This window comes from Antechinus flavipes, chromosome 3, assembly GCF_016432865.1.
Source record: "Antechinus flavipes isolate AdamAnt ecotype Samford, QLD, Australia chromosome 3, AdamAnt_v2, whole genome shotgun sequence".
Taxonomy (NCBI): Eukaryota; Metazoa; Chordata; class Mammalia; order Dasyuromorphia; family Dasyuridae; genus Antechinus; species Antechinus flavipes.
Genome location: NC_067400.1, coordinates 613,265,580 through 613,278,307, shown reverse-complemented (window position 1 = coordinate 613,278,307; position 12,728 = coordinate 613,265,580). Strand labels below are relative to the sequence as shown.

Below are 12,728 nucleotides of genomic sequence, written 5' to 3'. Positions count from 1 at the left end.
TCAATAGCCTGGGAGATCTACTCCATTGCCGTAAGGAGATTTCCCATTCCTTTGAAACAACTTCGCTTATGCCCTAACTATCTCTCTAATCCCTTTCCAGCAAACTAGATGAGGACTATTTATACATGGCATATGCTGACATCATGGCCAAGGTAAGCCTGCAAGGAGGGAGGGATATTCCCTCCCCAACTCATCTATCAGACCCTTCTTTGTCTCTGGGGTAGCACTCTACTTACAGTCTGCTGTTGCCTTAGCAAGGGGAGGGGGGGACCTTTGCCCCCTTGCCAGGGCCTGAAGATGCTGAATTTCTACCTTCTCACCACTGACTCTTGCCCCATCCAGAGCTGCCACTTGGAGGAGGAAGAGGAGCCTTCAGAACCTACTGAGGAGGAGGTTGAAGTTTCATTTGAGGTATGGAGGAGTCAGGGTGGAGGAGACTGTCCAGGGAGGAGGACTCCTAGGGGAGGGGATGCTAACCCTTGCATCCATCCTCCCCTTCCCATCTCTCCAGGAGAAGGAGATGGAAAAGCAGAAACTGCTCTACCAGCAGTCAAGGCTACACAACCGAGGCGCTGCTGAGATGGTGCTACAAATGATTAGTGCCTGCAAAGGTCTGCGCAGCCCTGCTCTCCCATGCCATAGCACACTCCTCTTACACTGATCTCCTCTCCCTCACACCCTGGTGCCCTGAGCTCTCCCACACTCACCTCGGCCCTCATCGATCAATAACCAAGTAACCAACAAGCATTTTCTAAGCACCCAGGCCCTCTGGCAGTCACTGGAGATCCCAAGGCAAAAATGGTAAGAGTAGAAAGCTTGCTGGAGTCAGAAAGCCCTGAGTTCAAATCCAGATTCAGACAGCTGTGTGATCCTGGGTAAGTCATTAACCTCTGTCTGCCTCAGTTTCCTCAATTGTAAGAGGCGGATAATAATAGTACCTATCTCACAGGTTTGTTTTGAAAATTAAATAATATCTGTAAAATGCTTAGCCCAGTGCCTAATAAGTGCTTTGAAAATGCTTCTTTATTTTCCTTCTTCCTTGCACCTTCAGTTTCTCACACACACACCCCCATTCATTCTGGCCCCTCTCAGACTTGTGTCTGCCGGGATCTTGGACACTGATCTCCCCTGCCCCATGAGGAGCTGTGGGTGGAGACCAGCCCAGGCCAGGGCACTGAGTGGGTGCTGTCCTCTGGTAGGGGAGCCGGGAGTCATGGTTTCATCCACCCTGAAGTTGGGCATCTCCATCCTCAACGGTGGCAACATGGAGGTGCAGCAGGTATGGGGAGGCCGGGGACGGGCACATGGCAGGTCACCCCCCTCGGGGTCCTCTGGCGAGAGCTGGACGCCTGCCCATCACGGATCTTGCAGAGGGGATGGGTTGGACCCGATGCCCTCAGGAGGACCTGCCCATGCCGTGACCCTCTGTGGGTCTGGAGTGGGGCAGATCCCAACTGTCCGCTTGAGGCCCTCCCTCCCACTTCTGTCTCCCGCAGAAGATGCTGGACTATCTGAAGGACAAAAAGGATGTTGGCTTCTTCCAGAGCATCCAGGCCCTGATGCAGACGTGCAGGTCTGTCCTGTGCGGTGCAGGGTGACAGGCTGGACTGACAGAGGGATGGAGAAATGGAGAAAGTCATAGAGACAAACACAGACACAGAGAAAGAAAAAGAGAAGAAAGGGAGGGAGGGAAGCAGAGAGAGAGAAAGGAAAGAAAGGAAGGAAGGAAAGGAAAGAAAACAGAGAAAGAAAGAAAGAAAGGAAAGAAAACAGAAAGAGAGAGAAGAGGAGAGGAGAGAGAAAAAGGAAGGAAGAAAGAAGAAAGATAGATTTAGGACTCCTAGAGTCTCCAGGGCCTCACATATGCCCTCCTGCCCTGTTCCCTTCTCTACACCTCCCTCTCACTAGTGTTCTTGATCTGAATGCCTTTGAGAGGCAGAACAAGGCAGAGGGGCTTGGAATGGTGACCGAGGAAGGGACTGGTGAGCCCCCTTCCCATCCCTATCCTTGGGTCCCCTTCTCCCTTGGGTCTCCCCTTCCTATCCCTAATCCTGGAGCTTCCCTTTCCCCAAGTAACCTCCCTTCCCCTTAATACCTTTCTCCCCATCCTGAGACCTTCTAATTACAAGGACCCCCACTTCATCCCAGGGAACTTTTCCCTCTCCCCTTGGGCTCTCACTCCTCTGGGCTCCCCTTATCCCTAGGCTCTGTTCCCCCTTCTTCAAGGGTTCCCCTCCCCCTGGGACTCTCCCTCCTCCCCCCGGGACTCTCCCTCCTCCCCTTCCCCCATCTGGGTTGCTGTTTCCCCACTCCCATGAATGCCCCTAATCCAAGTTAATCAAGTCTCCTCTTTGCTGTGTTGTGATGTGTGGTACTCACCTCCCTCCCTGCCCTGACCCCTCATGGCCTCTTCATCTGCACCAATCTCTCCTCCTGTTCCTGTCCGTCTCCTGGTCCCCATCTCCCCTCCCCCCGCTCTCCTCTGGACTCTTTCCACAACTTTCTCCCTCCATTCTCTGGTCTCCCTCCCGCCCCCTCTCCCTGTCTGGTCTCCACGTCTCTCTCTCTCTGTCCACATCTCTCATCTCTGTGAGTGTCTCTCCTCGTGTCTCCCTCCATTTCTCCCCTTCCCTGTTTCTGTCACTCTGTCCGTCTCCACGTCCGTCTCTTTCTGTGTCTTTTCTCTCCACATCTCTCCTTTCCCTCTCTCCCCATTCTTCCCTCCTCCCATCCTGTCCGGCTGCCTCAGTCATCAATCGCCAGAACGGTAATTCCCCTGCCCACGGCCCTGTGTGCCCCCTGCTCTGCTAACCCTCCCTCCTCCTTCTGCCTACCCCGGGCCGGGCCAGGGACAGCCTCAGAGACCGGGGGCCGCGGGACAGCGGCAGGGAGGGGAGGGCGGGGCAGGAGTTCGGACGGGGGGGGGGGGAGGGAGGGGACTGAGAGGGTCTTTGCTTACTGCAGGGTCTCTGGATCAGCTGGCCCAGGACAGGCAGGGATGCCCCTCCCCAGACCCCGAGCTGCAGGCCCCCTGACTGAGGCCCTTTCAGCCCAGGCACGCGGTTCTCCCCCCGGCCTGGCCTGTCCCCTCTGGGTGGTCCCTTCTACACCTGCTCCCCACATCCCCTCCACAGTCGGGTGCCCTCGCGGTCCCCGTGGCCGCCATGCTGGCAGATTCCTCAGCCCATGGTTACCTCCCGTCCCCTCCCTCTGCTCAGCCCAGCCGGTCACATCCTGGGCTCCATCTGCCCCCCTCCCATAACCCCTAACAGCCTCCCCTTCGGCTCGCCCCTCCCAGAAGCCCTGAGACCTCGTTCTCTGGGTCCCCTCCACCAACCACCCTGGCCCTGTGACATCATAGGCACTGGTAGCCTCACTTTGATATCCTGGACCCTGAGGTCATTATGGTCATGGGAGGTTACAACCCTTGGAATCACCTCCCATGATGTCATAGTTGTCATGGTCATGTGATGTCACAATCTTTGGAATCACCTCCCATGATGTCATAGTTGTCATGGTCATGTGATGTCACAACCTTTGGAATCACCTCCCATGATGTCATAGTTGTCATGGTCATGTGATGTCACAACCCTTGGAATCACCTCCCATGATGTCATAGACCCTGGGCCATTATGTTTATGTGAGATCACAACCCTTGAAATCGCCTTCCTTATGATGTCATAGAAGTTCTTATGGTTACGTGATGTCACAATCCTTGACATCACCCACACTATGATGTCACAGACCCTGAAGTTATTGTGTGATGTCACAGCCCTATGAGGTCACAGACTCTGATGTCACTGTCTCCATGAGGTCACAGTCCCTGAAGTCATAGCTCTGGGATGTCCCACAGAAGTTACAGCAGGACTACCCAGACATGAGTGGCGGTCAGCCCCTCCCCCGTCCCTTCCTCACCCCTCTTCTCCCTTTCCCCTTGTGCTGTGTGCATGGACCTTCTGCATGCCTGTTCTCCGGGGGTCCTCGCCCCCCAGCAGGCTGACCCTCCCTCTCTGTCCCAGGGGAAAAAGTAATGGCCGACGACGAGTTCACCCAGGATCTCTTCCGCTTTCTCCAGCTGCTGTGTGAAGGCCATAACAATGGTTCGTATGTGAGAGGAGGAAGAGGAGGGAGAGAGAAAAGAGGAAGGAGAGAAGAGGGAGGAGGAAAAAGGAGGGAGAGGGACGAGGGAAGGGGAGGAAAGAGGAGGGAGAGGGAGGAGGGAAGGGGAGGAAGGACAGGAGAGCAAGGAAGGTGCTCACATCGAGGTGGGACGTGGAAGACTTGAGCTGGACAGCCCAGGCCTGCATGATGCAGCAGGGGAAGAAGCTCTGGGCCTGACAGTCAGAAAACCTGGATCCAAGTCCCAATCCCACTGATGGCTGGGGTCATTGACCTGGCAGGGCCGTTTTACAAACTTTAGGGCTCAGGTTTCTCCCGTCTGGAGCCCCTCGAGTCCTCGACATTCTATGAGTCTATGACCCAAGAGCCACAGCTCCAGGACTTACTAATGATGTGGCCGTCCATAAGCCATTTCCCGCCGCCCAATCTGTCGCAATAATGCCCCCTTCCCAATAAATGGGCCGATGTTGAATTTGATTCCACAAGCACTGATTAAGCACCTACTGTATGCTAGGCACACAGGTCGGAGAATAAGAACTCACTCGGGCCCGTTCCTACTCCCGGCGCCCTCACGCTGTCCCAGCGCTGTCCCCGGAAGCCTGCGATCTGCCTGGGGGAGGGGGCAGCGGTGCCCGGCTGAGTGGGCGCCGCTTGTGTCCAGAGCAGTTGGGGAGGCCCCGGCAAAGGGCCGGAGACCTGTGTGGGCAGGCTGGGCCAGGACGAGGCCGGGGGCCAGAGCCCCCTTAGGAGGACTCAAATTCAGCGAAGGCCTGAATTAGGGGGGCGTCGCTGCTGGGGACAGATGGAAGTAGATTTGGTGACTGGCTGGGCTGGGACGGAGATTCAAACCAGCAGAAACGCGAGCCCGCGCTCTGTCCCCCCAGACTTTCAGAACTACCTCCGCACGCAGACGGGGAACACGACCACCATCAACATCATCATCTGCACAGTGGATTATCTGCTGAGGCTGCAGGTGGGCATCCCGGGCTGGGGGGATTGGGGGGGGGCCGCCGGGGCTCCAGGCCGTCTCCCCTCACCAGCTGCCGCCCTCAGGAGTCCATCAGTGACTTCTACTGGTACTACTCGGGGAAGGACGTGATCGACGAGCAAGGGAAGAGAAACTTCTCCAAAGCCATGGCCGTGGCCAAGCAGGTCTTCAACAGCCTCACCGAGTACATCCAGGTAGTCACCTTGTCCCATCCGTGGCCTTCCGGGTGCTGGTTACAGGTCCCCTCCTCCCCATGGGAGCTAAAAGGCCTCCTGAAGTCCAGCCACTTCATTGTACAGAGGGGTAAACTGAGGCACAGAATGAGAAGAAATTTGTCCAAGGTCGCACAGAATCCAGACTTGAACCAACACGTCCAGATTTCTATAAAAAATCTCTTTCCATTAGACCCCAACTGCCTCCTAGGAGCTGATCTAATCTAACGGTCATTTGTGAAGGAAGAAAATACGTATTTATTCAATACTTACCATGTGCCACTTGGCGAAAAGGGACCTTAGAAATCATCTGATTTAGCCCCACGTTTGATGAGTGGCAAGGAGGGGGCAGGGAAGGGCAGGCCCCCGCACAGTAGGGCAGCATCCCTCCCCTGGGACCCTCACAAAAGGGTCTGCTTAGGACGGGTCTCCCCGGCTTGGCCCCTAGCACAGAGCCTGGTCTCATAAATGTTTGTGGAATCGAATGGGATTTGTTTGGTGAACGATGGGGAAAGATTATAACCCCCGTCCTCGGGGGGCTCACATTCTAAGAGGCGCAGGGCCTAAGTGCAGTGAGTCAGCCACGGTCCCAGAGGGATGGGCAGGGTCACCACGGCAGGGATTCCGTGGGGGGAAGGAAGCGGGGACAGGGACGTGGCTCTGAGGCGCTGGGCCCATTTGCCTCCCCTGACCCAGTCCTGACAGTGGGACACAGCTAAGGAACGTTTACCACATCATGGTGACTCCGGGATGGGGCAAAAGCATCCTGGTGGCAGCCGGTGTCTGGGAGCCCTTGGTCGGGATCTTTTCCTCCTCCATCAGCCAGAGGAGAGGCAGTTGTGCGGTCCTGAGTCCTGGGGCTTCGGTTTATGACGGACAGAGAGTGGGGGTGGGGTGGGGGGACCGAATGCTGAGCCCCTCCGCGTCCTCCCACAGGGCCCGTGCACAGGAAACCAGCAGAGCCTGGCCCACAGCCGCCTGTGGGACGCCGTGGTCGGCTTCCTCCATGTTTTTGCCCACATGATGATGAAGCTGGCTCAGGTGGGGTCTCCTTTCCCTCCCGATGAGCTCCCGGAGCCGCCTTCTCCCTTTCTTAGCCGCCCCCTCCCTAGGGACCCCCCACCACTCTGGGCCCCTGCCCTCCTTTCCGAACGTTCTCCGGTTCGTTCCCAGCGGTCTCAGCTGCCCAGATCTTTCCCCTCTCCGGACTCCTGCTTTTTGACTTGGGTTTCCCATCCCTATCTCCCTCCGCACTGGGTCCCTGCACACCCCCTACTTGGCTTCCCAGACGGTCCCCCCACAACCCCCCCATCCTGGTTTCCTTTGGCCCTGTTCCCACCCACCCGGCCCCCTCAGGCTCCCTGCTCTGGGCTCCTGGAGGGGGGAGGGGCTGGGGCTGGAAGGTTTCTTCTGCTCTCTCTCCACCTGTGGCAGATGGGAGCCCCTCCAGGGCCCAGAGCAGCTGTGGAAGCCGCTCCCTGCAGCCGCCCCGTGCTGGGACTGCTCTGTGGGGCATCTTCCGGCCTCATGATGGGGCTCTCTGCCCCTCTGCCTCCGCCTCCCCCAGAACCCAGCTCTCCTTTCTACGGCTGTCTCCCCATCTTTCTCATTGTTCTAGGTCCTTCTGTGTTTCTCTGCTTCTCTACATCTCTCCCCACGTCTGTAATTTTCTCACTGCTGTCTTTCTGTCTCTGTCTCTATCGTACTTCTCTCTCTGTATCTCTTTTCTGTCTCTCTTTGTGTCTCTGCCTATCTCTGTCTCTCCCTTTGTGTCTCTGCCTGTCTCTGTCTCTCTTTGTGTCTCTGCCTGTCTCTGTTTCTCCCTTTGTGTCTCTGCCTGTCTCTGTCTCTCCCTTTGTGTCTCTGCCTGTCTCTGTCTCTCCCTTTGTGTCTCTGCCTATCTCTGTCTCTCCCTTTGTGTCTCTGCCTGTCTCTGTCTCTCTCCCTTTGTGTCTCTGCCTGTCTGTCTCTCTCCCTTGTGTCTCTGTCCCTGTCTCTGTCTCTCTGTCCCTGTCTCTGTCTCTCTGTCCCTCTTTCTCTCCCCTCCCCTTTCTCTCTCTGGGGCAGCCCGTGGCTAAATCCTGCATGGTCAGATTAGGGCCCGGTCACGTACTAGGAACCCGGGGACCAGGAGGCTGGGGGGGCCCCGTGCCCGAGGTGCTGATCTAGCTCAGAGAGGGGGGCTCTGGGTGTGTGACCGGCTTGGCCGTGTGGGGCTGGGGCTTCTCCTAGGACTCCAGCCAGATTGAGCTGCTGAAGGAGCTCCTGGATCTGCAGAAAGACATGGTGGTCATGTTGCTTTCTCTGCTGGAAGGTAAGCCTGAAGGTATCCCTCGCTCAGAGGGAGCACGCCCCTCCCAGGCAGCCTGAAACCCTGCCGGGGCCTTCCCCCAAACCCAGACCAAAACCCCCCCTGCCTTCACTAGAGACAAGGGAGCCTTTCATTCCCCTCTCCCCCATCATAATGAGTCAAGCAGCTTAGCACAGTGTCTGGCACATTGTAGGCACTTACTGAATGTTTGTTCACCTAATTTGGATAAGCATTTATTAAGCTCTTTCTGTATGCCGGGCAGTGTATCTGGTAGGCACTGGAGATGTAAAGATGAAAGTCCCCGCTCTCAAAGCACTTGTTAGGCTGTGGGGACATTTCCCAGGGTCCCCTCGTGGGAATCCCGCCATCCTCAGAGGCTCCCCTTTCTCACAAAGATGACCCTCTATAATATAACATCGATTTCTTCCCAAAACCCTGCTCGGGGGCTTTCCCTCCCACCCCAGAAACTCTTCTCGAGCTTCATCTTCAAAGGCCCCCTCCCCAAACACTCCCAGGGACCCCCCTATGAAGGTTCCTCCTGGATACCTCCTAAGGACACTCCCCTGGGACTCCCCTGTCTTCAGAGGCTTTGTCTGAGGTCCTTCCCCTTCACAGAGAACTCCCCCACGAGGTCCTCGCCCCCCAAACCACCCCGTTCTCCCCAGGAGAAATCCCAGGAGCAGAGGAAACCTCATCCCGGCTGGAGCCCGACAGACGTGGGACCCTGACTTGTCCCCTCATAAGGGAAGGCTCCAGCCGGCAGAGGGGCCTTCCCCCTGATCCCACAGGCAGTGGAGGATGAATAGAAAAGGGGACGGGCTTGGAGTCTGAGGTCCTGAGTTCGAATCCTGCCCCTCTCCTTAGTTACCTTATTAACTGTGGGCATCAGTTCTCCCTTTCTGTACGATGCGGGTGCTGAACTGAGGGCTCCCCCAGCCCCAGACAGCGCTATGGTGCTCCTCACCGCTGACGCTCCTCCCCTTCCTCCCCGCCCCCTCCGCCAGGTAACGTGGTCAACGGCACAATCGCCAGGCAGATGGTGGACATGCTGGTGGAGTCCTCCTCCAACGTGGAGATGATCCTCAAGTTCTTCGACATGTTCCTAAAGCTGAAGGACATCGTGGGATCCGAGGCTTTCCAGGACTACGTCACCGACCCCCGCGGACTCATCTCCAAGAAGGATTTCCAGAAGGTGCGGCCCTAGGACCACGTCCCCGCAGCCACAGGAGACGCGAGGCCTACGAGGAGGCCTTGGATGGGTGTCGGGGGCTCCATGGGGGGGGCCCGTCCTTCTGGGAGCCTGAGGCCATGCAGGGCAGTGGAGGGGGGTTACTGGTGGCCAGGCTCCCCGGGAAGCTCCTCAGGAGGGGTTCTTAGCAGGAACCTGAGCCGATAAGCCACGGGAAACATTGGCCAGCGATTATTCTGGGGGGCAAGGAAACGGGCAAAACCCTAGAAGCTCCTATTGATGGGTGGGAGGTCTCTCGGTGGGAAGCTGAGGCTTGGAATTGGGAGGGGGTCACCTGCAGACTCCCTGGGGGAGAAAGCTCTGGATGATGGAACTCCGGGTAGTCCGTGAAAGGGATGCTGGGGGAGGGGGAGGTAAAGCCAGACCCAGAGAAGGGAGTCCTTAGATGGGGGCTCAGATGTCAGGGAAGCCGACAGCTGCGGGGAGGAGCCTGGGGAATGGCTAGAGTTCTGGGGAACATCGGGGTGCTTGGAGGACTCCCAGGCCCAGGAAGGGAGTCAGGAATTTGGGGAAGTCTGGAGCACTGCTGGGGAAGGAGTCACTGAGTGGGGCGGCCCCAAGGGGTTCCCTGAAGGGTCCGGGAGGCCAAAACTTAGAAATCGGAGGAGAGTTGTCTGGTATCAGGAAATGGAGCTTCTGAAAAGTGGACACCTTAGGGGGCCGTGGGATGCCAGTACGGGAATGGGAAGAGGAAGTAGCCCTGAAGGAGGGCCCTTCCTGGAGACCTGGGCTTAAGGGACAGGGACGCTTCCAGGGTCACGGGACTGCCTCAGGGAGGAGACTGGCATCCCGGGAAGGATCTCTAGGGGAGCAGCCTTGGGGAGGAGGGACGCTCAGGCACTAGGGAGCACTCAGTGCCTCCTAGGGAGGACTTAGCTGGTGAAGCTGTCCACAGCTCACCGAGCACGGGGACCCTCCCTCCGCAGGCCATGGACAGCCAGAAGCAGTTCACTGGCCCGGAGATCCAGTTCCTCCTGTCCTGCTCGGAGGCGGATGAGAACGAGATGATCAACGTGGAGGAATTTGCCAGCCGCTTCCAGGAGCCGGCCCGAGACATCGGCTTCAACGTGGCCGTGCTGCTGACCAACCTGTCGGAGCACGTGCCCCACGACCCGCGCCTCAAGAACTTCCTGGAGCTGGCCGAGAGCATCCTGGAGTACTTCCGGCCCTACCTGGGCCGGATCGAGATCATGGGGGCCTCCCGGCGCATCGAGCGCATCTACTTTGAAATCTCTGAGACCAACAAAGCGCAGTGGGAGATGCCCCAGGTGGCCTTCCGCCCCGCCCGGTCACCCCTCGTCCCTGCCCCTTGTGCCCTGCCCCAAGACTCCCGCCTCCCCTGCCTTCGGGCCTCCTGCCCCCTTCCCACTCCCCTCCAACCCCCTGCACCAGCCGGGCCCACTCTCCCCCGCGTCCCTCCCAGCGCGCCCCTTCCTCGCTGCCCCCCGCCCCTCGCCATGCAGGTGCCTCCCCTGCCATCAGGCCCCCTGCCCCCTTCCCACTCCCCTCCAACCCCCTGCACCAGCCGGCCCCACTCTCCCCCGCGTCCCTCCCGGCATGCCCCCTTCCTCGCTGCCCCCCGCCCCTCGCCATGCGGGTGCCTCCCCTGCCATCAGGCCCCCTGCCCCCTTCCCGCTCCCCTGTGGGCCCTGAAGAACCTCCCCTCCAACCTCCTGCACCAGCCGGCCCCACTCTCCCCCGCGTCCCTCCCGGCATGCCCCCTTCCTCGCTGCCCCCCGCCCCTCGCCATGCGGGTGCCTCCCCTGCCATCAGCCCCCTGCCCCCTTCCCGCTCCCCTCCAACCCCCTGCACAACCAGCCGGCCCCACTCTCCCCCGCGTCCCTCCCGGCGTGCCCCCTTCCTCGCTGCCCCCCGCTCACTCCCCGCCGTGCCGGTGCCTCCCCCCGTGCAGGTGAAGGAGTCCAAACGCCAGTTCATCTTTGACGTGGTGAATGAAGGGGGGGAGTCGGAGAAGATGGAGATGTTTGTGAGCTTCTGTGAAGACACCATCTTTGAGATGCAGATCGCCGCCCAGATCTCCGAGCCCGAGGGAGAGCCCGAGGAAGATGAGGAGGAGTCTGCGGCAGAGTCGGGGCCAGACCCCAGCGAGGCAGGGCCCGACGGAGAAGGGGCCGGCGCGGGGGGCCCGACGGGCATCTCCGGCCACGTGGTCGGCGCCGTCTCCTCGGTCCTGCGGAAGCTGACCTACCGGAGCCTGCGCAGGAGGGTGCGGAGGCTCCGCAAGCTGACCCTGCGGGAGGCCGCGGGAGCCGGAGCCGGGCTCATCTGGGCCGGGGCCACGTGGACGGGCTCCGGAGTGGTCGGCGCCACCCGGGGGCCCTAGGCCTGCTCTGGGGCTCTCTGTTTGGTGGGGGGCTGGTGGAGGGAGCCAAGAAAGTGACCGTGACGGGACTGTTGGCCGGGATGCCGGACCCCACAGGCGATGAGGTCCATGGGGAACAGGCGGCTGGCGCCGGGGCTGCCGGGACTGGGGACGGAGCCATGGAGGGTGATGAGGAGGCGGGGGCGGAGTCCGCCGAGAGGGAGGCTGAGGCTGAGGCCGGAGCGGGGGAGGCCGGGCCGGCCGGAGGAGAGGGAGCCGGGGCAGATGGAGGCCACTTCCGGATGGAGGTCCCCGGAGGCCTTGGTGACATGGGAGACACAACACCTGTTGAGCCGCCCACTCCTGAGGGTTCCCCCATCTTCCGGAGGAAACTAGGGGTGAGTGGGAAACTAGGAGAGGGAGGGGGAGAGAGACAGAGAGAGATAGAGAGAGACAGAGAGAGATAGAGAGAGACAGAGAGAGACAGAGAGGGAGAGGAGGGAAGGGTAAGGAAAGGGCCGTAAAAGCCCAAGCCTAGGGGCAGAGCAGATGGATGGAGAATGAGAAAAGCAGGGAAAGAGAATAGAGAAGGAGAGAAAAAAGAAGGGATGTGGGAAACCAGAGTGACAGCTCCTTCATAGAATGGAGATACTGACGGGAGAGAGAGGGAGTGCTCCAGGAAATGCGGGCCTGGGATGGAGCCACAGCTGGGGATGGGGGGGGCGGAGGGGAGGGGAACATTCACAGGCAACAAGACCCAAGGAGAACCCTGGGGCGGGAAGGGTCCAGAGAGGGGATGCTGCTCTCTGAGTCCTCTGCCTATCCTTAGCTGGACGGAGAAGAACAAGCCTTAGAACCAGAACCGGAGCCAGAACCAGAACCAGAACCGGAGCCAGAACCCGAGCCTGAGAAAGCTGAGTGAGTAGTCTTGCTTGACCCTTGACCCAGGACCTTGGCTAGCCCCGACCTCTGTCCTCAGGGCACCCTCCAGCCCTGGCTCTGACCAATGGGGGACATAGTGGGCAGAACATTGAATTTAGTGTCAGAAATCCCAGGCTTGGATTGTGTGCCCGCCTCTGGGACATGGAACAGGCGTTCCACAGGCCTGAGGGCCCTCACCTGGGGAAGGAGGAGACTGGGGTGAGCGTGCTCTCAACCCCATAATGCCAGTAATCCCTGGCCTTGGGGTTACTGGCTGCAGCCGAGAGACCCCAATGACCTGCAGCTCCCCTGGAACTAACCCTATGTTCCCTCTCCGCTTCCCCCAGTGCTGAGAACGGAGAAAAGGAAGGCTCCCAAGAGCCAGAACCTGAGGCTCCCAAGAAGGCAGCTGCCCCACCTCCGCCTCGGAAGGAGGATGCCAAATCTGAGGGCCCGGACTTCTGGGAGGAACTGGAGGTGCAGAGGGTCAAGTTCCTGGTAAGGAGCAGCCTGGACAGTGGGAGGGACCAGGCAGGAAGGGAAAAGGAGCAGCCTGGACAATGGGAGGGATGGCTGTGTGGGACCATGGAGTAAGGGAGAAGGGG

The 12,728-nt window shown here is 59.2% G+C and overlaps 1 protein-coding gene across 1 annotated transcript in view; it reads left to right on the top strand.

The window, feature by feature from the left end:
* RYR1 (ryanodine receptor 1) overlaps nt 1–12,728 on the top strand; it is an 87,632-nt gene that overhangs the window by 68,942 nt on the left and 5,962 nt on the right. The window contains 18 exon segments of the mRNA XM_051989090.1: nt 101–152; nt 343–411; nt 512–611; nt 1,200–1,279; nt 1,497–1,573; nt 1,909–1,982; nt 2,750–2,767; nt 4,020–4,100; nt 5,004–5,092; nt 5,173–5,301; nt 6,256–6,360; nt 7,552–7,633; nt 8,635–8,822; nt 9,806–10,147; nt 10,792–11,209; nt 11,212–11,600; nt 12,032–12,120; nt 12,471–12,621. Of these exon segments, the coding sequence (XP_051845050.1) occupies nt 101–152; nt 343–411; nt 512–611; nt 1,200–1,279; nt 1,497–1,573; nt 1,909–1,982; nt 2,750–2,767; nt 4,020–4,100; nt 5,004–5,092; nt 5,173–5,301; nt 6,256–6,360; nt 7,552–7,633; nt 8,635–8,822; nt 9,806–10,147; nt 10,792–11,209; nt 11,212–11,600; nt 12,032–12,120; nt 12,471–12,621 (2,533 nt within the window).